Source organism: Stenella coeruleoalba (genome assembly GCF_951394435.1).
Source record: "Stenella coeruleoalba genome assembly, chromosome: 19".
NCBI classification, from domain to species: domain Eukaryota; kingdom Metazoa; phylum Chordata; class Mammalia; order Artiodactyla; family Delphinidae; genus Stenella; species Stenella coeruleoalba.
This window is the reverse complement of record NC_137165.1, coordinates 4,182,571-4,209,771: the sequence shown is the minus strand read 5'-3', so window position 1 is coordinate 4,209,771 and position 27,201 is coordinate 4,182,571. Positions and strand designations below refer to the sequence as shown.

Genomic DNA, 27,201 nt, shown 5'->3' with positions numbered 1-27,201 from the left:
TCTCTGGTGGTCCAGTGGGTAAGACTCCGTGTTCCCAATGCAGGGGGCCCAGGTTCCATCCCTGGTCAGGTAACTAGATCCCACATGCATGCCACAACTAAGAGTTCACATGCCGCAACTAAGACCTGATGCAACCGAATAAATAAATATTTTTAGAAAAGAATAACTGGCATTATAAAGTATATACACACTGTGTGTATACATATATAGGAGTGTGTTTGGATACTGATTTGAACCATACCATAGGGAGGGAGGGACACAGGTCAGGTCGGGTTCCTGGGCGATGCCCTTGGGACCAACACCTGTAGAAGGAAGAGGAGGGGGAAGGCTTGGGCAGGGGCTGATCCCAGCTGTGACACGGGCCCCTCGTCCTCTGCCAACTGGGCAGGAAGCCCTCAGAAATGCCGGGAGCCTGCTGGGACGACCAGGCCTTTTCTCCCTGCTCCGTCATTGGATGGGGCCCTCCTGGAAAGGGGCGTGACTTCCGGCCCTCAGTCTGGAGGTGCTGACAGCTGGAGGCCGTGTGCTGACAGCACTCCCGCAGCTGGGGCAACACGTCCTTCACTAACGGGGTCTGGCTGGCACATCCGTGTCCACACCGCAGAGACTGGTGTCAGGGACAAGGAGACGGGAGGGGAGAAGGGCTGAGGTCCAGAGCAGTACTGGGGGTCACTGTGTGTCAGGCTGGCCCGCAGCTTCTTCCACTGCAACGAGAGGGAAGAAGGAGGGGTAGGAAGGAGTTGGGTGAGTGCTAATGTGCGTGGATGTCTGGTGGTAGGAAGGTGTAGACAATCCCCGTCAGCATCTACGTTCTCAAAGAGGCTTTGAGAAATGCTGGAGGGATCAAAGGTAAGAAACGCTGTCTCAGGAGCTGGGGAAGTGGGCCTCCTGGGGACATTTAGGAGAGTTGCGCCCTTCTGTGCCCGTGGAAGGCTGTGGTGGGGAAGTTGAAGCAGGACCAACCATCCCTAAGGCACCATCTCTTCCCGCAACTCAGCAGCTCAGGCCCAGAAGGTTGAAGGCAGGATTGGCCTTGCATTTCCACGGCCAGGAGAGCTTAGGGGAGGAAGAGGGGGCTGAAGGCTTCTGTAGGAGAGGAGCTCAGGCTCAGAAGAGGTGTGGACCTTATTCAAAGTCACACAGCCGGTAAGTGGTTGGGAACCAGATGAGAGAAAGTAATGCAGCCCTGGCGTACCAAAGTCAGGGTCCTGGCAGGAAAGACAGGGCACACTCCCACTGGGTAATGTGGCAGCTACTTAAAAGATGCTGGAGGGGAGAACACAGGGAGGGCATGTGCCTTGACGCTGGAAAGGGGAGGTGTCGTCACCCCCCTAGGCCCGCAGAGGCCAGGCGGACAGCCATTCCAGAACCTGGTGACAGCAAGGCTGTGTGGGAGGACTTCCCAGCAGGAGCTGTGTCTTGCCGGACAGGAAGCCACCAGCCTCTGATGACCCAGCGGAGAGGGATCCTGGGGCATAAATACCTGTTCTGCAGTCTCCCCACCACGCCCTGCCCCTTGGCCGAGGGCCAGGGAAGCTGTGGGCCCAGAGCAGGGGGCCACGAGGGCCAGGGAGCCGGAATCAGCACACGACCTTGACTCCTCTGGACACCAGCCACCAAAGCAATCTGGGCACCAAACTTCTTTTATCCATAAGACAAGAGCCATCATCCCTCTTCTGTGATGTGCAGAGGGCTCCTCTTAGACGGCCACGCGCCTGCGACGTCGCGAGGCGATGTGTCCAACTAAGCCCGGTGGGCACACGGTCCCCGAGGTGCAGCTGGAGCGCAGCCTGGGAAAGGGTTTCCTCTCGGCGGAGCCCTCAGGCCACGCGGTGTCAGATCCCGCGTCTGCCTGGCCAGCCTGAGCTGCGGGCCCGGGCAAAGGCCCGCCTCTGGCCGGCAGCTCCCCGCAAGGAGAGGGTGGGTCCGGGGCGCGCCGGGGACAGGTTCCCTCCTCTGGGCGCTAGGGCGCCGCGACCCTCTCCCCACCGCCGCAGCCGTCGGAGCGACCCCTGCGGGCGGGCATCTGGGCGCAGTGGGGCACAGGGCGGAGCGAGCCTGCAGTCGCCAACCCGGGGCCCGCCTCGCTGCGGAGTCGTGGCGGGGGGACACGGGTTTCGGTGACGGGAACCGGGCTCCGGGCCAACAGCTCAGGCAGCCCAGGAAGTGCGACCCTTGCGGCGGGCAGCTGGGGGGCCGGCCCCCGGGGGAGCTGGAGGGTCGGTGGGCGGAGCGGCGGGGGCTCGAGCCCAGAACCAGAGAACCTTCAGGCGTAAGAGATCTTGGGCATCTTTCGGCTCAAGTATCCTACTCTACAGGCGGGGAATTTTAGGGCCAGAGAGTGACCCGACGGGGGTCGTGGGCAGCAGGACCTGGGGGAAGAGGGACAGGAGGTGGCCCGTGAGGCGGCCTGTGCGTTTCTGAGGGAGAGGGGCTGCCTGCCACGTTAACCCGACGGAGGCCCGAGGCGAGCACCCCATTAGGTAAGCGCAACAAGCCAACCGAAAGAAAACATAAACCCTACAGTTGTGCTCAAATTCAATTCGCTCCTCTGCAGGTTTCTCGAGGGCAAAACTTCTGAATAAGTTTATCCAAGGGAACCCTTTCTCCGGGTCTGGGTGGCCGCGTTGTGCTGACGGCCAGGCTCGGGCGTGGGGCACCCCTGACTGCTGAGCCATGATTGGGGGCAGAGGCTCCAGCTGGGTTCACGGTCAGCCTCGCCACCAACACCACACAGGCTGGCCTCGGGTTGCGCCTCCGCAGAACCTGCGGCGGCCCCCACGCCTGGAGATTTCGGGGCGCGTCTCTGGGCTCCAGAGCGCAGCGAGCGGACCAGGCGAGTGGGCGGAAGGGACAGAGCGCGGGGTCACTGTGCAGGTCCGCTCCGCCCGCCCCGCCCCGCCTCGCCCCACGTAACGGTCCGCCGGGCGCTGCTCACTGCCGAATCACCGTGCGCGTGAGGCCGCGGAGCCCAGCTCTGCGCGCTGCCGATTGCTGGGCGGTCGGGGCCGAACGCGCTCGGGTGGCCTCGGCGGCGACTTGGCCTGGGGAGCGCTGGGCTCCGCGGAACTCTCCGGGCAATTTCTGATGCCCATGCCTTTGCTTCCTCTCTCTCCTTCCTTTCACCCCCGGAAAAAGAAGTCCTAAATATAGCCGGCGGACTCGCTCACTCTTTTTTCTTTTACACTGGACTTTACTAACCCGTAGGACAGACACCATTTTTGTTAGGATTATCAAAAAAACAAAAAAATTTAAACCATGGCATTCACACCCAACCAGGCCTGAAGTTAGCCATGTGGGAGCTACAATTCGCCTGAACACGCACAAATCATAAACCACTATTCCCCTCCCCCCAAATCCACAGAAGTCCACAAACTCTAAGCCGCCTCAGGATAGGAGGGACTTCATTTCCCCCCGAAATAATGTGAATTTGAAGAAACCCTTCGGAGACACTAACATTTTCCCTGTCGCTTAAAAAAAAAAAAAAGTCCGTCTAAGCTAACGCTCAGAAATATATTCTCATGTTTTAGAAGTTTAAAATAAACTTATAATAAGTTAATGTAATTAAAAAACTAACGGTAGATAAATCACTTCCGAAGAAGGAGAGGGGAAAAGAGGACTGGAAAGAAAATTTCCCTGAGAATATAAAAGGAGGAGGAAATCCTCCTCCTAAATTATTTTCCCCTCAGCCATTCTATAAGAAGATGTCTTGGGCTTGAGAGTTACCAGGGGGTCGCGCAGAGCACAGCTGGGCGCGGGGGCCCGGTGGGGGGCCGCAGGGTCACCCAAACCCTCCCGGGTCGCCGCCCCCTCTCTCGATCAGAGATGCTCATGGCCTACGGGCTTCCTCTGTGTGCTCCCGACGGAGGGGAGCCGGGCCCGGGGCGGGACTGCGGGACTCGGGACACTACCTCGAGAGGGGACAGCGAGGGGACAGCGCAGCAGGGTGCCCGGGGCTTGGTGGTTCCGCCGCCCGCGCGGACCGGGAAGGTAGCGGGGGCAGCGCTCAGCCGGGAGCCGCGCGGGGGTCGGGATCGGAAGGAACATTCTGTCCCGGAACCGCGCGGGGCCAGGCGTGGGAGGCCCGCTGGCCCCTCCGGGTCGCCGGCATCCAGAACTTCCTGAGTGACACCGGGGTGACTGGAGCACCCGAGCTTCCAACCGGAACGCGGGGCAAGAATGCAGCAGAGTTCGGTCCCCGCCCCGACCGGGAGGGTCACTTTGCGGAGGAAAACCCGGGAGACAGGCTTGGAGTGGACTTGAGGTGCAACTCGGGGATCGATTTGCTCCGAGTTGACGTTTGACTTAGAAAAAAACATCGATGGTAAAAAAAAACCACCACCTAATAATTCGTGTAACAGGTCAGCAAACCGAACCGTCTCCTAAATGAAGGCGAATGTTGGCTTTGATATTTATTCATGGGAAGGGAGAACATTTTCTTCACCTAACGTCCTCAACACCCTCATATCCGGACAAAACTTTCTACACGTGACTTTCACACTCACTTTTGACCAGGAAAATTTCCCCCAGCCTTTAACTCCTTGTTAATTTCTCCCTTCTTTCTCGCGACTTTTTTTTCCTCAGCACTTTCGGAAGCGAGGAAAGAATTTTTCCTGAGGATGGTTTACACCGACCCCAGTTAACCGGCAGCTGGAGAGAGATCAACTCCTGGCAAAGAATAAGTAGGAAAGACTTAGGGCTTCCCTGGTGGCGCAGTGGTTGAGAGTCCGCCAGCCGATGCAGGGGACACGGATTCGTGCCCCGGTCCGGGAAGATCCCACATGCCGCGGAGCGGCTTAGCCCGTGAGCCATGGCCGCTGAGCCTGCGCGTCCGGAGCCTGTGCTCCGCAACGGGAGAGGCCACAACAGTGAGAGGCCCGCGTACCGCAAAAAAAAAAAAAAAAAAGTTTGACAGCGATTTCCACTTAAACTTCCTAAACCGGTGCCAGTCCCGGAAGGGCCCCCCCCTCCGAATCCCGGCGTGGGGTGGGCGGGCATCTCCGGCCTGACTCTCGCTCCTCCACCGCCCTCCCTATTTCTAACACACGCACACACGACGATCCCGCCCGCGAAACATCTGGATGGGGACTCGCGTCCCCACACAGGGACAACTGCAGCCAAGGCTGGCTCCTGGGGAGCAAGTGCGGAAGTGCGCGCGGGAGCCGGGGCGCAGCGCTAGGTCTCTCCAGCATCCTTCCTTCCAGCTGCTCCTGTCACCAGCCCCCTGGCTCCGCCCCTCGGAGCCCGCCCCTTGTCTCAGCCAATAGCAACCTCCGACTGCTCTCCACTGCTCCAAACCCTTTCCACACCCCCACGTTCCGTGAGCCGGTTGGCTGTCGAACCCTCAGCGGAGCGGCTGGATTTGCATGGTGCTCCGTGTTTCTGGTAGGTGGAGCGACCCGTCACTCCCGGTGGCCGGGCCCGCCCACTCTGCCTGGGTCCCCGGCTCTCTTCCTGCGCAGTTCTACTTCGCAGCCTCCGCGGGGAAGCGCCGGGGCAGCAGTCAAGGCTCGGTTCGCAGGACCGCGGGAAGGCAGCCCCGGCGAGCGGCCGTGCAGCGCGCACCGTTTGGAGGGGCCCGGGCGCGCGAGTGAGGCGCTCTGCTGGCCCCGAGCGCGGCGTCGCAGCCCCCGACCAGCAGTTGCCGCCACCCGACTTTCGTTCCAGTTGCGGCTCCTCCGGGCAGCATGTCAAAAGCCGCCGCCGCTACAGCTGCCGCCGCCACCTGGGGAAGAGCAGCAGCAGCAGCGGCGGCCGCGGGCGCGCGGGGGCAATAAGCCGAACCACTCGGCGTACAGGGTACTCTCTCCGCGCTCACGGCTCCGGCGGGACCCGCGCCATGTGCTGAGCCATGCTCCTCGCCGCGCCCGCGGGCAGCGCATGGGGCAGCGCCTGAGCGGCAGCCGATCCTGCCTCGATGTCCCCGGCCGGCTTCTGCCGCAGCCGCCGCCGCCCCCGCCAGCGGTGAGAAGGAAGCTCGCGCTGCTCTTCGCCATGCTCTGCATCTGGCTCTACATGTTCCTGTACTCGTGCTCCGGCTCGTGCGCCGCCGCGCCCGGGTTGCTGCTGCTGGGCTCGGGGTCCCGCGCCGCCCTCGCCCCGCCGGCCCTGGCCTCAGGTCGCGACGGACCTCCCTCGAGGCTGCCGTTCCCGGCGGCGCCAGCCACCCAGTTGGCTCCTGGCGGGGAGACGGCCGAGGGCGCCGCGAGCCAGGAAGAGCAGAGTCCCGAGGCGCCGGACTCCCCCAGCCCCATCTCTAGCTTCTTCAGCGGGTCGGGCAGCAAGCAGCTGCCGCAGGCCATCATCATCGGCGTGAAGAAGGGCGGCACGCGGGCGCTGCTCGAGTTCCTGCGCGTGCACCCCGACGTGCGCGCCGTGGGCGCCGAGCCCCACTTCTTCGACCGCAGCTACGACAAGGGCCTCGCCTGGTACCGGTGAGTTTCCCCGGCAGGGCCAGGGCTGGGGCCTGGGGCGCCAGCCGCGATCCCGACGGGCAGAGGAGGGAGACGTGGCATGTGCTGGTGGAAGTGACAAGGGTACAGCTTCGGACCACCGGGGTCCGGGAGGGGCCGAGCAACGACCGCGCGGTGCTGGCCCGCAGCGCGGTACGTACGGGGTGCGCTGGGCTCCGCTCTCACCACAGTCCGGAGAAACTTCTCGAGGAGCTCTGGGGGCTCAGCGGCCCACGGTGCCCAAAGATTAATCGGGCGATCTCTCCTAAAAGAAGGAGGGCAGTGACTGCGACGGTGTTCATGGGAGCGCGCGACCCTCTAACTGTGGCCGCGGCCCAGACGAATCCAGCCAGCGTCGCTCGCATTTTATTTTTCCTCTCGGATCCGGGACGGTCTGCGCCCCGCCGGTCGCCGTCTCCGCCCCAGACCAACTTCTAGAGCAGCTTCTGCTGCCCAGATGGGGATGGGGTGAGAGCAACGCCGTCCTGCGGAGGCCAAGGGGAGTCTGTTCACCTTCCGAAGGGGGTCAGACCGGCTTGCGGCCGGGCAGCCTGGGCTCCGGAGGGTGAGCCAGCGGGCGCGTGGCGCGTGGAGCGGTGCTGGTCCCTGTCGGGCAAAGGCGCGCACTGCAGCCGGCGGGAGGCGCGCGGCTTTGAAGGCTTAGCGGCGCCTGGGGCTCGGCCCTCCCGTTTCCGCCTCCCAGGCCGGGGTGCTGAGAGAGCCAGGGCAGGGAGGCGTGTCTCCGCGGGCCCTTGACACTAAAGGGTGCAAAGAATATTCGGGGCCCATTGATTGAGAAATGCGGGTTGCCCAGAGGTCGGGGCTTCTGTAAAGTCGGTTCTCTGGTCGGGTTGTGGGTTCGGTTCCAAAGGGACAGCGGCCCCTCGGGGTCATAATCACGACCCCTGCTCAAGGCTTCCCGCAGTCTTTGGGGTGAGCTGTGGGGTCGCTCGAGTTTCCGGTGAGGCGCGGGTGGGCCCGCGGTCCAGACTCGGGCCTTGGGAAATCCCGTCGCCAACCAGGGGCCAGGCCACCGGCCCCCACCCCTTCTCCCCGGTCACCATCTCCGAGCCCCGCAAACGTGACTTCCTCTAGCCCCCGGCACCCCTCCAGGCCCAGTTAGCCTCCAAGAGGGTGGAGACTTCGGAAAACAAAAGGGGAGAGTCGAACCAAACCCCATTCCCTGACCGTAGCCCCTCTTTGGGGACCGGGAGAGCTTGGAGGATAAAAGGGGGCTGACCGAGCGGATTAAAACCGCTCTCTTCCCAGCCTCGCCCTCCCCCTCCCTTTTGTCCTAATGTTTTTATTATTGTCAGGAGTTGCCCAAGTCTCGAGGTTTAGCCAGCTGTGACAGTCACCCTTCCCACTGTCCCCGGGCCCTCGACACCGGTTGTTGCGAATTCGAGCTCTGGAGCCCGAGCCTGGGTCCACGTCCCGGCCCTGGCAGCTGGCTTGTCGTGCGGGCCTCACTGCTCTCACCTGTGCAATGGGCGGCCCGGTTCTCCGACGCGCGGGTCAGGTGCCTGCCTGGCTGGCAGATGGGGGCCTCTCTAATTGCCAGCTATTGTCATCGATCGTATTGTTGTCATTTCTGCCACCACCAATCCTCCTCCTCGGATGGCGATGCCGGGGGCCGGGACGTCAGGCTGTAACTAGCGCCCGTCCAGGTAGAACCCACCGGAGGCCGGAGGCAGCCGGGGATTTTCTGAGATCAGACGTAGTGGGGGCCGGCCTGGGAGGAACTGGCAGGAAAAGAACTGAATCCTTAATGTCGGGCGGTTCTAGAAGCACCTGGGTTGGGCAGTGGAAGTCACCACAAGCAGATTCGCGCAGTCTCTTAGGCGGCCGCCCTCCACCTGCCACGTTCCTTCTGATCGACTCAACAACGCAGAATAAAGAACGGAGTCGCCCTGGAAAGGCTGGCGGCGCGCCTGCAGCGGGGAGCGCAGCCCGGGAGCTTCGGGCGGGCGGGACCGGCGCCCGGGGCCGCTCGCATCGCGGCCCGCGAGGCGGCTGGGCTTGGGGGGCGCTGGGGCTTGGCCGGGCCGCGGGGAGCGGGAAGTGCATCCTCCTCCCGAGCCGCCTCCCTACCCTGATGATCCGGACTGTCTGGGCCCGGAGGCCCAGGGCCCGCGGCGATGACCCCGCGGAGCTCGCGGCTGGAGGAGCGAACTGCAGACGCAGCGGCTCGCCCGCAGAGCTGCGATCCCGGGCTGCTCCAGCCGCGCCGGGCGTGGCCGCAGGGTTAGTGGTTTTTTGTTTTCGTTTTTGTTTTAAGGAAAAAAGAATCTTTTCAATGCCATCTGCTTAATTACAACTTTTAAAATAATTTAGAATATTCTGGATGTCTGGGCAAATGTGTGGACTTAATTATTTTGAAGGCGGCCGTTTTAACTGGAAAAACAGACACACCGGAGAAGAAGCCTGACCCAGAAGGCTTTTCCTAAAATCCGGTGTCTAGGGAGCACCCTTCGCCCTCCTCCTTCCTCCCCCCCCTCCCCAGAGTTCAGTCTGCGGGGCCCAGCCCAGCTGCTCGCCAGAGGTGCGCTGCTCGGCTTCATCTGTGCAATCAGGCAGCAGATTGGAGAAGGGTATAAATAGTAATTAGTCAGAGTTGCAGTTCAGAAACAAGTAGTTAAAGCAAGTCCTCGACGCTAGAAAATAGGAGACAGGAGAGACATCTTGAAGGCGTTAAACAACTACGGGCACGGATGGTTGAATCCAAGGGTCAGCGTCGTCGTCGGCTGGAGAATGAGATCTTGCCTATGTCTGAACGAGTGATTAGTAAATTTCATCGACTTACACAGCCCGGCTCCGGGCCTAACCAGTAACCCAGGGCCTGGGCGGATTTGCTTGAAGTCTCCCCAGTTGATTGTAGTTCCTTCCACGTGGCAGAACTAGACGCCATCAGCCCCAAAGGGACGTATCGCGGTGGGATGGAGCCTATCGTGGTGGCCACGCGGAGCTGACCCGCCACTGGCCAGAGGGTGGGCGGTTTGCCGCTGCCTTCCCCCGCTGCAAAAATCAGACGGTCCACCTGGAACCCGAGTTTGTTTTAGTCTGGGACGAAAACTCTTCCGGGTTTACTTTTCCAGTTCATCATCCAGCTCACTCTTGAATCAGGCCTCCCAAACTGAGCAGGTACTTACGAGGACCCCACGGAGTGGCTTATGAGGACTTCCGTTTAAACTGGCCCTTACCTTCTGTTGCAGGGGGTGATGGTGTCTGAGAAACGACAAACAGGTTCAGGAGAACCTCACACATACCAAGATGGAGAAACACCCACCCGGTACATTTAGGCATTCAACATTGATTTAAACTCTGAATGGTCTAAAATGAAGTATATACATTTCTTTAATAAGTTTCTCTTTTTGATTTGGCTTAAGTTTGGTAGATTTTCACAAATTTAATGACCTCAGTTTGAGATTTACTTTAGCCAAATATTGTGGAATTACTATTTTTTTGTATAGAAATATTCCTTAGACTTTACAGTGGCAGAAACTCCTTTCCCGCCTTGACTCTCCTTTCCATTTTTGGTTGTACAAACTAAGCTGACACTTTAATGCTGTGGCCACATGAAAAAAAGGTGCTGTGTGTGTGTGTGTGTGTGTGTGTGTGTGTGTGTGTGTGGTTTAATCATCTTGGTAGCTAACACTTACTGAGTGTTTTCTCTATGTGCCAGGCACTGTTTCAAGTTTTACAGGATTAGCAGATTTAATCCTCATTACCATCCTGTGAAGTAGGTACTTTTACAGATGAAGAAGCACAGGCCCAGAGAGGTTAAGCTACTGGCCCAGGATCTCACAGCTAGAAAGTGGCAAAGCTGATACACCAACCCAGGCAGTCCTGCTCCAGAGGTCACTCTGGGCCATTCTCCCTTGCTTAAATGACAGAACGTGATGTTGGTCATAAATGATGAATTCAAAACTGAGTTGTTGGGGTTTCTTTGTTTTTGGGGTTTTTTTTTTTTTTTGAGTTTTCTATTGCACCTCCAGTGACCTCAGTGAAGGTTGCTCACTTTGTCATTTACTTTAAAAGAAGACCAGCTCCAGAACAGGATAGTGAGGGCATCCAAAGTTAGTTTATAACCAGAGTGAGGATAATTACATCACTGTGGCAGTTTCCTTTCTCTGCCTGCACAGGACAGTGAGAATCAATGGAGTCATTAAAATGACAAAAATATCCTCAAGTATAAAGGCTGAGAAAACATGGCAAGGGTCCCCACCGAGAGGAAATTTATTCTCTTCTATGTGTCCTTTTTAAGGCTGGGAGACATGGGAGAATACAGGGTTAAATGAGATGTTCCAAAAGCTCTTGGAATGAATTTATTCATTTAAAAAAGTACAGTGCTTCAAATCAAGACTGAAAACTTGTATTTATTAACCAGAAGACAATTACAAAAATTACAACTAACACTTGGATAGAGCTCTTTAGAATTAGAATCTGAAACCCAGTGACTTTAGAAATCTCTGTCTCAAAAGAGAACTTTCCCTACATTTTAAATTTAACAAATGCTGAGAAAACTAATTTCTCCCCTCTTTTCCTACTCTATTTCTAAAAACTTGGTGGCAAAGACTGTTTCAGTCTTCCCTAAGGGAAATTTAAGATAAGATCTGATTGGGGATAATCCTTTTTGAAGTAATTGCATTTTTTCAGTCCAGGAGTTTAAATCAAGTATGCAGCTCACTTCAGGCTGCTGGGTGAAGATCAAAAATCTACATTTATATGCAACAATTTGAAATACAAACCATCATGTTACAAAGCTGTCAAGATTTATTAGCAAGACAGTGTAGCATGTGTTGGACTCTGTTTTCAATTAGGCACCTAAATTAGACCATAAAATGGTTGATTAATCTTTTACAAGTTGAGGGGAAAATATAACATAAATTAACCTAATCATAAGTGTTTTCCCAGATGCTCTGAGTTAATAAAATCGTCAATATTAAATAGCAACCTATTTGTTTTAGGTGAATAAAACGCTGAAGTGCATGAATTAAATTACACTTATCTTCCAGATGATATGCTATTATTGAACAGGTCTCTAAAAATCAGGTTGCAGCCCATGTCTTAAAAATATATATATCAAAATAGAATACTGCAATTTGACTAAGCTACTAAACTAGATTTTGTTTTTTTAATGGAGCCTGATTATTGAAAATTTACAATTTAATATAGACTAATATTTATAAAGGATATTTTTCCCAGCTAAAGTTGTATTACTTGCCATTTTAAAGTGAGCTGTCACAGCTTCTGTTTTTTTCTGGTTTGGTGTGTTTATTTTTTGTCTGAAGAAAAGCTTTGAGATAGTTTGAAAAATCAATATGTCCCAAAAACCTCATTTCAAATATCTATGCTGATGTACCTTTTGGTTGAAAACGTTGTAGAACGTAAGGTTTTCTGATTATATAAGATAAGCCTTTGAATCACTAAAATTATTTAGAATTAAAAGCACACCAGGAATTTAAAAAAAAAAAAAAAAGATTCACCAGTTGGTTATTGTTATGAATCAGGGAAGTGGCATTTATTTAAAGCTTCAGGACTGAAATACGTGACGAAGGCTGCCTGCTCACCGCTTTCTATGTCAGTAGTTTTTCAATACTTTATGCTCTCAATTCTATGAACATGGAAATTAAGTTGATTGACAGAAACACAAAAAGTCCACTCTAAAGGCACAGCATAATGAGTGCTGCCTTTGCTGTGAATAGACTTAGTTTCCAGATAGGGTGCTACCTCTCTCTTTTAACAGTCAGTGATTTCAGACAGTAAGGGAAATTTCAGTGCTAGGCTGTCGGGATAGTCAGGAATCCCAGCAAAATGAATTCCCCAAGTATGTGGCATATTTTCAAGGGTAATGAGTACAATATGCTACCTACCTCAAATGAAAACATTTACCATGACTGAAAAGAAATAAGATACTGATATCTTTGAAAACTATTCGGGAGTAGAGCATGAAACATTAAAAAAATATATATTTAAAAGATTACCTTGTTAGAGCTCTCCTGTTCCTCTCAAACTATACCTAAATAAAACTAACATCAAATAAAACTGGTATTAGCATATATTCCTTTCTGATTTTAGATTTGGGGAAAAGTTTAGGATGCGAGGAGCAATTACTAGCCTACTAATATGATAATAAATACTTTTCATTCCAGCCAAGAGACTGTGTGAAAATACTGCTAGTGCTAATAATATCCCCGATTAATTTTCTCTGTACATAGATAAGGGTGACATTGGTTTCCTTTATATTATATCTGAAAGTATTCCTTTAAATATACATCTGTGACTTGAAAAATATTAAAAATAGCCTAAGTTACTGGGGCATTAAGAAAATGTGCTTCATTTTGTCATGGATGAAGCATTTTAAAATAGCAAAGTTGGAATGCAGTTTGTTGCCTCCCAAAGAGAGCTGCTTTTAAAAATTACGAGTCCAGATCTGGGGAGAGGGAGCTGGTATAAAGAGTACTGCCAGCAAGGCATTCATATTTTCTACCTGCATTTTAAAAGTATGTATGTGTGTATACACATACGTATTCACTGTGACTTTAAATTGATACATTTGTTACAGAACAGAGAAACTCTTGGCATAAAATATTTTTGCCCCTAAGTACCTATAGCAAATGTGTTAAAATAAGGCTCTGGTTTTGTAAATTGCGTTTCAGCCCAAGCTAGACTGTTTTGTGCCAAGGGGTCACTTTTAAACCCCTTTGACTAGATTGTGAATGATTCCATGTGCGTTCAGCAAGCAACTTGGGGGCATATGATTCAGAATCCCTGTTTTTTCCCCGGATCTTTGCCCCACAATACTTAACAGGGTTACACTTACTTAGAAACCCACAAAATGCTGAAAGATGGTTCTGGGCAATACGAAGCTTGGGGCAACAAATGGAGAGTGAAAAAAAACCGCACGTACATAGTGGGAAGAGAAGTAGAAGAAGCAGATTTTTCACGCACACTCGATTTAATGAATGGGGGCAGGAGGGAGGCACTGGTGACAGAAGTGTCCAACATGGCCCAGCAGGCGCGACGGGCCACGTGTCTGCTCTCTGGCAGCCAGAGGGGCGTCCGCGCGGACTCCCGGCTCTGTAAGGGTGGGCGACGCGCAGCCGAGGGCGCGGGACGTGCTCCGCGGCGGGCATGCCTCGGGGACCAGTCAGCACGGCCCCTGGGTCGCGTGGGACCCCCGCATCTGGTCCGAGGAGGCAGATGGCGGTGCCGCCTCGTGTCGGGGGCGGGGCCAGCGGCCTGGCTGCCCCTCCGCGCCGCGGGTCGCCAGCCGCGACCACGTGACCAGCCGAGCCCCCGCGCTCCCGCCTCACCTGTTGGGCGCAGCTGGGCCTAGCATCCCGCGCTCGCAGAGGGTGATGCCGGCGGTCCCGGCCCCGCGCTGATTGGCCCTAGCAGCTGTTAGGAGACCAATGGCAGCCCGTCTGCATGATGGCCCCGCCCAGAGGGGCGGGCAGAGGGGCGCGCCCCGCCGGGGCCAGGCCCGGCTTCCCAGCTGCTGCGCATCCTGTCCGGGAGGCGAGCGGATGCTGAAACGCTCTCCAAGGCCGGCTTATCTGCTGATCTCTGTGTCTCTTCTCTGAACATTTGCCTCTGTTGGGTGGAGCAGTGAGGACGGAGTCAGACTTCCCCGTCCCTGCAACCGTGGCGTCGGACGTGGGTCTGAATGAATGAATTCTTCAGAGCCGGACTTGGAAGCTTTGTCTTTTTAGGGCCATAGTTTGGGCGCGGAAGAGGGTGGGGTCGGTTTTCAACCGGCACGTTTCTTTTCTTTCTCCCCCTCCGCCCCTTAGCCCCCCTCCTCACCTTTTTCTCTTTTGGGGAAAGAAATATATAATCCTCAATTCACCCACTTCTATAAAGGGTACTTAAAATGCGATTCAGCAAATTCAATAGATAACCAAAAATAAGTTAGTTCCCATAATGTGACCCGTTAAGTGACGGGATGAAGAGAAAAAGTGGGAAAGAGTCCGACGGATCGGAGAGGAGGGAAAGGAAAAGCAAATAATTCTCAGCCCCCTTCCGATTCCTGAATCTCCGCTCGACTGAGACCAGGGGCCCGTCCCTCCGCAGCCCACCCCCGCTGCTCCCCTAGGGCCCTCGAAGACACGCACTCCCGGGGCGCCCGCCCTCCTTCCCTCTGCCCCTACCCAGAGTGGTAACGCATGGCTCCCCGGGCAACCTGGAAGCCGCCTTTCTGCTCCCCCAGCTTGGGGGAGGGGGCACTGACCAGCTGACCCTCCCCTAGTGCTGTCCAGGCAGAATCCCAGCTCGAAAATGCCTCTTCTCGGGGTGGGCTTTACAGGGTGGCGTTGAGAATTCTGCTGTGTATTTGGATGAGGCAGCCTTGTCCTCCGGAAGTTTTTTCGGAGGTGCAGGAGATGACCTGTCTTAAAAGGGCAGGAAGCTCACTTAAGATATTGCTTATTGCTGCAGGAGATGTTGAAGAAATGCAGGATTTGGTCCACATGTTCATTAAAGTAGTCTCCCTGGAGGAGAAGACACACCCAGCCAACAATTAGAGAACAGTAACCTCCAGATCACTCCCGGTGCCTGCCGCACCCCCCAGCGGGAAGGCGTCTCCCTCCCCATCCTCCCCTCTGGCTGGAAACCCGTCCTGGCTCAGCCCAACCATTCCTCTCACGCGTGCTGGTCCTTGGGTCCCTGATGCCCTCCATCTGACTGTTCCAGCCTCCAGACAGTATATGTTGGTGCTGCCAGTTAACACAGATACACAAAGAAATAAACATCCTGTCCCACCGAAGAGCTTTTACAGATAGATGCCCAAATGTGTGTGGTAGAGGGTAGGAGAGCAAGGTAGAGAGGTCTCATCACTTTGTCATTGATTTGAAATACTTGATGGAGGAAGGGAAAGGTGACCATTTGAAGTCTCTTTCTGTAGTCGAAGTCATTCTTATAAGTCGTGTTGACCTTTTTTTTTTTTAACCTATTCCAGCAAGGATTTGTTGAGCACTTAGCTTTTAAAAATATATAGAGTTTATTTTTTTAGAGCACTTTTAGATTCACAGCAAAATCGAAAAGACAGAGTTCCCATATACGTCCTGCTTCTCACAGATACGGCTTCCCTGCTCTCAACCTAAAGCCCCAGAGCCACACACTTGTTTTTGTCTTTTTGATGAACCTGATGAACCTTTCTGATGAACCCATTGATGAACCTGCACTGCTCATCACTGTCGTCCAAAATCCATAGTTTACATCAGGGTTCACGCTTGATGCTACACATTTTATGGCTTTTGACGAATATATAATGACACGTATCCATCATTATAGTGTCATACAGAAAGTATCATTGCCCTAAAAATGCCCTGTTTGAGCATTTACTTTTAGCAAGGGCTCTCCCGGGCAGCACTTGAGGTCCCAAGGAGGTTCAAGAGATGTGAACTTGTCCTTGAGGTGCCCCGTTAGTCGGTGAACTATACAGGCTTCAAAGAGGTCTCAAAGCAAGCTCGGCATTGGCTAAAAATAACCATTAGTCCTCCTGAACCACGATTACATCTAAAAACCATTTTAAGGAGATGAGAGTACGTGTGATAAAATATTCAATAGTCAAAATTAAGAAATGTGATTTTGTATTTTATTTTCCGGGAACCTTCCAGAGAGAGCTAAGGAGAAGAAGGAAGGAGAGGGAATGTCAGTCACTAGGTGATGTAATAGGAAAAAAGATATCTCCGCCTTAGCGATTGAGGCCTGTTGTGTGCAGGCCAGTGGCCAGCGTGCATTTCATCTTAGCAGTGATACTTCCTGTGTGATTTTCCACATTCTGCAGAGGAGGAAAGGGGACCTCACAGAGATGGCCAAGGTCATACAGCTGTATCTGTAGGTGACTTAGCGTCCTGAACCCAGTGCCTCCCTGAGGGCCCTTCAAACTCTACGACATGGAGCTTCTCTCCGTGGCTGAAATGTGACAAGATGTTCCTTCCGGACCAGTTTAAGCCATGTCTTTTGTTGTTTCTTTCCTCCCCTCAAACACAGACTTTTCCATATAAAATATCCCCAAGATTATGTTTTTTTCTCTCTTTTTCTGTCCCAACTTACACTCACTCTCTGCCCCGTCTCTGTTGCAAGGATGTCTGCATTGAGGCTGGTAGTTTTCATGCCCGTCACCCCTGCACCGACCCGGGGCTCTGGCATCATCCCTGGAGCCCTTCCTCGCGCGATGAGATCTGTATATTTGATGCCCCTTTTCTGACCTCAGCTCCCTCCAGCTCCTCGTCTGCCAGCCCATCTCTCCTCTCACCTGTCCCTGGAAGCCGCCCTGCCATGAGCAGGGCACTCAGATTCTTAGTTCTCAAGATGATACCGAAACCTTCTCCACTCACTTCATATGGTCTCTTCATCTGCTGTGTCATCTGACACCCTAAACACCCTCTCCCCCCACTGTGCAGACACCCACTTTGGTAGTGTCCACAGCAGCTTGCAGGAGAAGGTCTTATCCCAGAGCAGCCCTGGCCCACTGAGTTCCTACCCTCGCCCAGAACTCGGACCTTATAGCTCGCCAGCCCTGCTGGTCACCAGCCCTGACCCATGCCAGGAGCCCCGTGTGCTCTGGTCCTTATGAATGATGTCCTCTAACTTCAGGCATTGGTTAACATGTCTCTCCACACACAGGGGGAAACTCCAGAGAAATCGCAGCATCTGTAGGACTTCCACTGGTTCAATCACCTGTCCATGTGGCCTTAATTTCTACTTTGCCCAAGACTTCCCTCCATCATTTCCAGGAAGTGCTGTATTCTGTCTTTTCTATATTATTTGAAGAAAATACAGACATCATATTATTTTACCTATATATCTGGCCTATATATATTTTTTTTAGTAAAATTTTATTCACTTGCCTATAAAAAAGTATACCAGTCAGAAGTGTGCACCCTGATGAAGTTTCACAGCCTGCATCCCCATGTAACAGGCGTTCCAGAGTCCCCAGAGCCACGCCTAAGATCCCTTCTAAATACCGTCCCTGTCCCAAGGATAACCACTGTCCTACCTTTTACTACCATGGATTGGTTTGCCTGTTGTTGGACTTAATATAAATGAAATCCTTGACTGAATATTTTTAGGGTGTTAAAAACATGCAAATTTATTGCCAATATTGACAGATTTGCAGATTTCAGATACAAATCAGATTTTCTGGGTTTTTCTTAATTTGTGTTTTGTATTGGAGTATAGTTGATTAACAATGTTGTGTTAGTTTCAGGCATACGGCAAAGTGATTCAGTTATATACGTGTATCTATTCTTTTTAAAAATTCTTTTCCCATTTAAGTTATTACAGAGTATTGAACAGAGTTCCCTGTGCTCTATAGTAGGTCCTTGGATTTTAAATATAGCAGGGTGTACCTGTGAATCCCAAACTCCCTAACTATCCCTCCTCCCTGCCACCCACCGCCACCCCGATTTTCTTTTTTTGATAAGGGATCTGACAGTTCTAGGCCCGCCTTTCTCATGGCAGCAGCTGGCTGGAGCTGGAGAACAGCTGTGTCTGTGACCGGAGACATCTTCTCTTCCTTGGACACAGTTTCCACTGTTCCTTATTGTCTCACACTTGGCCTGCTTCGCTCATTTGTCACCTGCCTGGTCCAGCTCAATGCCGGACAGTGGGGAGCTACAACCTGTCCCCCCTTCCTTCAGGTATGTGCTGTTTCAGGCTTGAATTTCCTCATGGACACTCTCATCCGATGCTGGCATTAGCCTTTTTTCTACTTAGTTTTCATTTTACACCTCTGTAGGGATCCTGGGAGAGGATGCGCGGAGGTCTGTTGGCTGGGTGCCCGTTAGAATCAGAATCACCATCATCAATGATTTTTAATGGCTGCTTCTCCCATTTAAAATTTTTTTTAGTTCTTTAACAGACTCTCCTTCCTTGTGGCCTCTTGTCGGCAACCCTTAGGGTCAGCTCCTTGCTATGGACATTCTGTGACCTCGAGCAAGTCACTTTATCTCTTTGGTGTCAACACCCATACTGATCTATCCCCTGCCCAGTGAGTTCCTTGATCAGGGCCTTGGATTTCGTAGCCACGTCAAAGGACTTATAATAGCTTTAAACACATACTCTCAGGCCTTATCTTTATCTCCTCGAGGACCCTTGGCAGGTGGTCCACAGATCACACTTTGAGAAGCACTGCCTCAAGTTTCTTCAGTGAAAGAAAGTTCTGAAAGGTTAATAGGTGATGTAGAAAAAATGGTTCCATGTTAGCACAGTAAAGGCCCTGATAAGTACTGTAACCAAAGAAAAACCCCCAAATCTGTTTAATTATGTTGAACCTAGCGTTTCCCCCGAGTACAGAATCCTCTTTTCATTCAGTGCCAACTGATAACCTGAGGAGGGGTGTTTGTCGAATGCCGGTGTGGGGCACGTTATCAGAACAGGTCTCCAAGGTCACTTGCAGTTCAAGAGTTTGACCCCTGACCCTGGGCTCTGTCTGTCCACCTTTACCCCTTGGAACAGGCTGCCCCTTCTTTTTTTTTTGGCCGCTCGGCACGTGGAATCTTAGTTCCCGGACTAGGGATTGAATCCTCGTCCCCTGCAGTGGAAGTGCAGAGTCTTAACCACTGGACCACCAGGGAAGTCCCAGCCACCCCTTCTTATTGGGAGTTAGATTCCATACTTGTGCCACTGGGACATCATCTCAAATGTATTGTGTCTGCACCCCCTTTGCTCCTGGGATGATGGGTGAGAATTTCAAGCTGGGTCTTGCTACAAGCTTCTTTAGCTGGGTTTCCAGCAGGCTAATTGCTGGTTCAGCTTTCCAAGAAGATTATTATGTCTCTTTTCAAAAGTAAGCGCTCGTCACTGTGCTGTTTATACGGAGCAGGATGTCTGATGATGCTGGATAAAGGGGCAAAGCTGTTTTGCACCCTGCCTGGTCCAGGGTCGCCCCTGTGGTCCGCATGCGTGTTATCATCACACCAGGCTGACTGCTTGCCCTGCACGGGATCCTGAGAAGTAACAGCAGGGCCACGAAGAAACATTGGCAGCCTTGAGCTGCAAACAAAGCCAGTCGCTTTTTTCTTTTCTTAAACATGCATTTCCCCCTCTTTGTGTCGGGGCCAAGGGGGGACACTTAAAAGTGTTCTTTAGTTTTACAGCACCGGAAACGAAGGAAACTTTCAGATTAGGTGTCGCTGGGAAAGGAGATGAGTGGAACCTTTTACAGAGAGAGATGGGGGATTAGTTTACCTGTTTGTACAAAACTTAAGTTACAGGAGGATCTGGATTTCCCCTCCACGCACTCTGCTTGCTCGAGCGATCTTGTTATCTCCAGACACACTTAGCAAGGACCCTTCCTCGTATTTGGCGAAATCCGAACTCCTGTTTGTGCGGCCCTCTCACCTCGCTTCTGGGTCTAGGGGTGTGTCTGGCTAAGGTGTTTCCCACGATCTGGAGGTGAACAGTTTCACACCAGAGTGGGGTCCTGGATGGTGTCCTCTCGACTAGTTTTTCATTCTTATCACACTTCCTCTCCTATAAAGTTACGTAGCTTTTACCAGGACACTTAATACCCACCTTCTCTTCCTACGGGGCCTGTGAACATCAGGCAGTAACGACGCAGACTTCTCGCCAAGTCGTGACCAGAGCGTCTAGATGGCGGTCCTAATGGGATACCGTGGAGTCTACCGTTCCTTCCTCCATGATTTAATTTCATCCACCAGACAGTCTGGAACAACTAGGATGGGCCAAGCAGTATGAAAGCACTTGGGAGAATCAGATGTTAACCCGTTATCAGACGCCAGAGAGAGCTCACGATCTTCCTCAAGGGGCCATAGTGAGAGATAATATAGAACAAAGTGAGAAATACCATGGGAGCAGAGGAGAGGTCACTGTTGAGCTGGGCTTTGACGTATGGATAGGAGTTGGCTGGCTGATTGTCCCAGAAAGCTGATGAAAGGATTCAGGGCAGAGCAGCTCTGTGGGAAAGGCCCAGAGCAAGGCCTGGCCAAGTGATGGGGACATGCGGGGGGATGGGGAGAGGGCCCAGGAGGGCAGCTCGGAGGTGGAATGTTATGTTGAGGATGGGTCTTCAGCTCACTGGAAGATTTTTGGGGCAGCAGAGCCTCCCATACTGAAGAAATTCAGACGTGACATGAATTATGCATTTGAATCATATGAATGTATTTTTGAGGAAAAGGAAATGCTTCAGTCTTTCCAAGGCAGAGAAAGCAAGAAAATGTATAGATGGTTTTCTGGGGTGATCAACACCCAGCCCCACTGCATGGTTTCTATGAGGCTCTTGGAATTCCAGGACAAGCATGTGTCCCCATGGTGCTCAGGAGAAGGGACAGGCCACGCCTCCTCACTCGTGACAGAGCCCACACACCCCTCTTCCCTGTTGTCTCTCTGGGTGACTTGAATGACTGTCCCACAGGGCTCTGGGGGAAAGAGGGCCCTTCTTCCCAGGTCCCAACTGGGCTGGTAAGGACCAAATGGCCACAGCCTGCAGGCAGGGCCGCCCACCTCCTCCTCGGGTCCCTAGTTCTGCTGGGGGTCGGGGAGAGCCCTGTCATTCCTCTGGGGGGGGGGGACTTCTGAGCGAGCATAGGAAGCCAGGGGAGAGAGATGCCACGTGGCCCCCACTGCCTGGGGCTGACCCTGGCTGCTGTCTGAGAACCCTGGGCAAGTTGAGAGAAGCACACTGGGTTCCTGGTTGCCAGCATCCCCAGAGCGGTTTAGTTTTAGTCCCATCACTCACCGCGGAGGAACTCAGTTAAGCTTGGGAGCCTCCCGTGTTAGCTTATAGAAGAGGTGGCACTTACTGATCAGTCCCGGCTTAGAACTGCGTCTCCCTTGGATCCAGGGGCTGCTTCTGTTTAGAAGAAACAGATCCGAGAGGCCGAGGGGTGAGCTCAGGAGAGCCCGACTAAGGGCTCCTGGTTAGGGGGCTGCCAGTGTGAGCGGGGGTGGGCCCTGTGCACTGGCCCTGTCTCTCCCCATCTGTCCCCTCTGGTGGAACGTTCTGTCACTCACATTTCTAGGGTTGTCTTCTTCCAGTCCCAGCTGGAAACAGAAGCACGGAACAGGCTCATGGTTTTTTGTGTTCTGTTAAAGGAGCATTTGCCAGGGAGAAATGTGTACCAGCTTCTTCGAGCCTTCAGCTTGCATTCATTTGAAGGCCTCTGATCAAAGCCACCTCATCTTACCCCAGATGGTGTCTTTGGGAGATGTTGGTTGGGGGGGATGGGAAGTGCAAGGGCATGGCACCTATGGGCGTGTGTCCTCTGTGGTTGCTCAGGCACCAGCTGTGTTGGGGGACGGGTCCCAGGAGCTGGAGCTGTGGACCCAGCACTAGTGGACCCAGCGTTCTGGGCTGCAGGTAAAGATGCTCCCCACGTGACTGCATCATTCAGGTTCAGCGGTGTGCTTGGGTTAGTCAGTCCCACTTATTTTTATTGCACGTGACCGCCGTAGAGAATTTTCCAGCTGCTGGTTGCTTGCCAGTTACATTCTAATTTAGATTTGGTGCTGTTTTGTCTTCATAGTAAAATCCTTTGTCTTTTCTCTACTCAGTGGAGTCTATCAAGAGGATAACCTGGGGGAAACAGACATTATGGACACCCCTGGGGATTGTGTCCATTGGAAACCAGCAGTGGGGACAGAGAATTGGGGACGAATCCAGTTGATTCCACTCAGCTCGTGGTGTCCCTGGATTACAATGGCCAATGATGTCAGTTTTGCTTCTTATAGTTACATATTGATTTTGTCAATTAATTGAGCAGCTACTCTGTGCCAGGCTCTGGGGATGCAGAGATTTATTCATTTCACGATTATTATTGAGTGCCTATTTTATGAACACTGATCCTGCCCTCCTGACACTGACATTCTACTAGGGAGATGGGCAGGAGACTGATACACAAACAAACTAATGAAAATAGAAGTTCTCCTGCAGTGATCAGAACCACAAAGAGGAATAAAACAGACAGAGGGGATGGAGAGTTGTGGGAGAGAGGGTGATGGGAGAAAAGGGCTATTTTAGGGCTTTTTAAAGAGGTGATGTTGGGTAGAGACCGGAAGGAAGAGAAAGGGCATCTGGGGGGCCCAGGGATGGGATCACGTCTCTGTGAGAAGTCACTGTGATCAGAGATCAAAGAAAGAGGGCAGGTTAGGGGCAGAGAAGAAGCTGTCTGTGTTCTTAGTGTGTTCTTAGTGTAAAGGGGTGCCAGTTGGGGGTTCCGTAAATGAGGGCGGGGACAGGGCCTGGCCTACACCATGGATATTGACTACAGAGCTCGTGAGTAAAGCGGGGGTTGAGATGGCTAAATAAAGTTGTGCGGTGCGTGATACAGGCAAAAAGAGAAGGATGCTCAAGGCAAAGAAATATTGCAGAGGAAGGAGCGATTAAATCTGTCGAAGTGGGGAAGGATCTTTCCTGGAAAGGTTTCAGAGAAGAGGTAACGCAGAACAAGGTTTTGACGGATGAATAGAAGTTCGTGTACAGACCATGTGAGGAAAGGGGAGTCTTCTTGCCAGAAGGAACACATGTGAAAAGCCAAGGAGGTTTATGTGAAAAAGTGTCGTGGACGCAGGGAAGGACCAGCAGGGGAGAAAGGAAGGCAAGTGGGACAGCGTCAGGGGGACTGAGGGCTTTGGTGAGTGAGCCTTTAACATCATGACTTCAAAGGATAACTAGTATGGTTCATTATGCATCTTTCCTCTCTCTCTCTCAAGCATTTCAACTTGGAAGTGGTATTTACGAAGTGCCACTGACTAGTGTGAAATAGGAATTGCTTTTGCTGGTGATCAGAGAATATGCCCCACCCCCCAGAAAAACAGGCAAAGGCTGGGATCCTCTTGGGATGTGCTCGGGGACCCACATCCTCTAAGCTGGGTGCTTTCTGCTTGCCTGGATGGAGCCCGTCATCAGGGTAGAGCCCAATGCCGTGTAATTAGAAATTCCACTTCTCAGCTCGAGGACCTGCGCAGCAACAGCCCCTCGGATGCTGGGTTCCCACAACCTTAGAAGCTGCTCGGGGCTTGGCTGCCACAGCCAACTGGCAAGCCTGGTGATTGCAAGGTGGTTTTGCAAGCACACACCTGTTCTGAAGGTGCGGGTAGGGCCTGCTGCCTCCTCACTGGAACGTATGCCTCTGCACAGACCATCCGCAGGGATGCCGGGTGCACATGAGTGTTTATCCCCTGCCCCCATTCCCTCTCTTCACCCTCCCCCTTCCTTTCTTTCTAATCTGAACATTTCTTACTGTCTCTTTCTGAATGCCACATTTCTTACCATTCCCTCTCTTCACCCCCCCCCTTTCTTTCTTTCTAATCTGAACATTTCTTACTCTGTCTCTTTCTGAATGCCACATTTCTTACCATTCCCTCTCTTCACCCCCCCCTTTCTTTCTTTCTAATCTGAACATTTCTTACTCTGTCTCTTTCTGAATGCCACATTTCTTACCATTTTGTCTCGTGAGGCCACCTCTCTGGCTGTTTTACTAGGAGTGACCCCAGTGGACTGTGCTTTTCTCTGAAAGCCAGAACCAGGAAAGTCTCACCCCGTGGGCTGCGTTGTGCTTCTTACCGGTTCAGAAGAGCCACTGCACAGAAGGGCCCAGCTTGGAGGATGGAAGGATGCTGCGTGACGGGGTGGGGTTTGGTGGTGGAGTTTTACCCCAGGATCGCGCATCAGATATTTTCCACTTGACGTTCCTGGTTTACAGCCAGGCTAATTTAATTTCCAGCTGACGGGCGACTCCCCGCATGATGGTAATCTCAAATAGTTAATGGGCTAGAACAGGAGGCAGCCTATCGTGTTGATTCTTGGGGGCTCTGCTCGGCGGCTTCCCAAGACTTATTTATCAGCCTGTTTTTCTTGGTTGGAGTGGATTGTCCCGCCTGGCACAGCTTTCGTGTCTCACTGCTTCTAACGATGGATTGAGTCATGACTTCTGCCCTCTGGACGTTTAGAACCAGCTCGCTTTGCCTTCTACACACCTGGTTTGTTGAAAGGGAAGAAGGAGGGCAGAGCGGGTATAGCCTCGGGTCAGCTCCTCTGTCCGAGATACCTGAAAACACCTTGTGAGAAATTTTGATTCTTTCCATGGCCTCAGCAGGGTGGTAACAAAGCCTTTTGGGCGAGCCGTATAGAGCCGCCCTGGTCTGTGATGTTGGTCCTATAGGATGGGAGGGCGAGTGCTTTTTCTCCTGCAGGACACTGGAGTTTCGAGAGATTTCTTTACGAGACAGATACTGTTGAAAAAAATCAGGGCTAGGGCTTCCCTGGTGACGCAGTGGTTGGGAGTCCGCCTGCCGATGCGGGGGACGCGGGTTTGTGCCCCGGTCTGGGAAGATCCCACAGATCATTTGTTTCGGTTGGGTTGGGTGAAAAATGAACTCCTAAAATAAAGGCTAAAGGGCAGAAGTGCAGGGAACCAGTGAGACATTTAGCTTTCACTTTCTAAATTCTCTCTCTCCATATATATATGTTTATATATATATTTATGTTTATTCCATTATAATTTTTACCCTTATAATTCCCCATTTATTTATTTATTTATTTATTTATTTATTTATTTATTTATTCGGTACGCGGGCCTCTCACTGTTGCGGCCTCTCCCGTTGCGGAGCACAGGCTCCGGACGCGCAGGCTCAGCGGCCATGGCTCACGGGCCCAGCCGCTCCGCGGCATGTGGGATCTTCCCGGACCGGCGCACGAACCCGTGTCCCCCGCATCGGCAGGCGGACTCTCAACCACTGCGCCACCAGGGAAGCCCCTATTTTTTTTTTTTTTTTTGTCTGAAAAAGAGGGGAGATGGACGCCTCTTTAGAAAGGGGGTAGGATAACAGATGGGTCAGATGGGTCTGGGGACATGGTTGCTGTATTTGAGCATTTTAATCCTGGAGGTTCTTAGAACTGCTGAGAGCCGGGATGAACGTGACGTTGGGAGTTGAACCTTCTGAAGCCCGAGTCCTTGCTTTGTCGTGGCTGGATACTTGGGGCAACTCCATCTAACCGCCCTCAGCCTCACTCTCCTGGCTCTAAAGTGGAGCAGACGCCCCACGGAGAGCCTGGGCGCCCAGTCCTTTCTGGTGGATGAGGTGCCGCGCGCGGGTCTTAGAGTTGACCTCATAACGGCCAAGGGAGAGAGAGACGCATCTTCTGATCACAAGGAGGCCTAGTCACTCTTGCCTGGAGGCAGACTGGCTTCCCTGTTGAGCATCACAGTGGGCCGTGTCTTTGTGGCTTTACAGGACCACGTGCAGACCACTGTCATGCCAGCTCATCATATCGATGTCACTAAAACACAGAGGCGTATCCCATTTGAAGGTAGTTCAGGCAAAGCTTTGGGGGGGTGAGCGAAGCTTGGGGGTCCTAACTGTGATGCTGACCTCACAGGTGGATGGAGAACACGTGTCCACCGTGCTGAGTACGCTGACTGCCTAACACACCACCTCGTCTGGGCTTCTGATGGTCGAGCAGCTGGCTGGTGGCTGGCGCCTTGCTGACGAGCCTTCTCGGGGCTCTCCACCTGGGCCCGTGGATGGCCCCCACGGGTCTGTAATCCCCCTGAACCTGGGTACTGAGGCTCATATGCGTGTCACACACGTGCACTCCAGCACCCAGCTCTTTTCCCAAATTCTCTGTAACCCCTAAAAGTGGAAGTGCCCTGCTGTGAGGACGCAGCTCTGGGACTTGCAGCCTGTCAGTGAGGGTAACATTCTGACATGATCATTAACAAGCCCCATTTCTGTTCTGAGTAAGAGGAAAACCCTCTCTCTTCAGAGGAAGCAGGGCCCTGGGAAAGGGGGTCCTTCCTTGGACAGACACTGTTCGTCTCGTAAAGAAATCTCTTGGAATTCCAGATTCATGGGGACAGCTTAAGGAGATGCAGTATATATGCAGTGGAATATTACTCAGCCACGAAGAAGAAGGAAATCCCGCCATTTGCGGCAACATGGATGGACCAGAGGGCGTTATGCTGAGTGAAGTAAGTCAGAGAGAGAAAGACAAATACTTATGGTATCACTTATATGTGGAATCTAAAAAATAAAACAAACTAGTGAGTATAACAAAACAGAAGCAGACACAGAGAACAAACTAGTGGTTCCCAGTGGGGGGGGGGGAGGGGCAAGCTACTATGGAGAAGGGGATGAAGAGGTACAAGCTACTATGTATAAAATAATCTACAAGGATACACTGTACAACACAGGAAATCTAGCCAATATTTTTTTTTTTTTTTTTGCTGTACGCGGGCCCCTCACTGTCGTGGCCTCTCCCGTTGCGGAGCACAGGCTCCGGACGCGCAGGCTCAGCGGCCATGGCTCACGGGCACAGCCGCTCCGCGGCATGTGGGATCTTCCCGGACCGGGGCATGAACCCGTGTCCCCTGCATCGGCAGGCGGACTCTCAACCACTGCGCCACCAGGGAAGCCCTAGCCAATATTTTATAATAACTTTAAGTGGAGTATAATCTATGAAAATACTGAATCACTATGTTGTACACCTATAACTTATATAATATTATAAATCAACTATACTTCCATTTTAAAAAAAAAGGAAAAGAATAAAAGAAGATGGTTGGGGCATCAGCTCTGGGCACCTTTATACAGTGAGTTGATTCCACGCCTCTTTTTGTTAGCTGGTCGTCCTACCTGCTTCCACGTGAGAAGTTAATCGATGTGCACTCAGCCAGCCCAGGGAAACAATGTCTTTGAAGGGGTTGGGGGGTTGATTAATTTCCCAAACGTGCTAATGGGCAGCCGAGAGAGTGTCTCTTGTTCTCTCCTTTAGTGGGTG

At 52.5% G+C, this 27,201-nt stretch overlaps 1 protein-coding gene across 1 annotated transcript in view; it reads left to right on the top strand.

The window, feature by feature from the left end:
• Positions 1-5,880: 5,880 nt before the first annotated feature.
• Positions 5,881-27,201, top strand: part of LOC307177096 (heparan sulfate glucosamine 3-O-sulfotransferase 3B1) — a gene marked incomplete at both ends in the record, with an annotated part of 34,635 nt that continues 13,314 nt past the window's right edge. The window contains one exon of the mRNA XM_079903878.1: positions 5,881-6,434. Within this exon, the coding sequence (XP_079760004.1) occupies positions 5,881-6,434 (554 nt within the window). The remainder of the gene's footprint in view (positions 6,435-27,201) is intronic.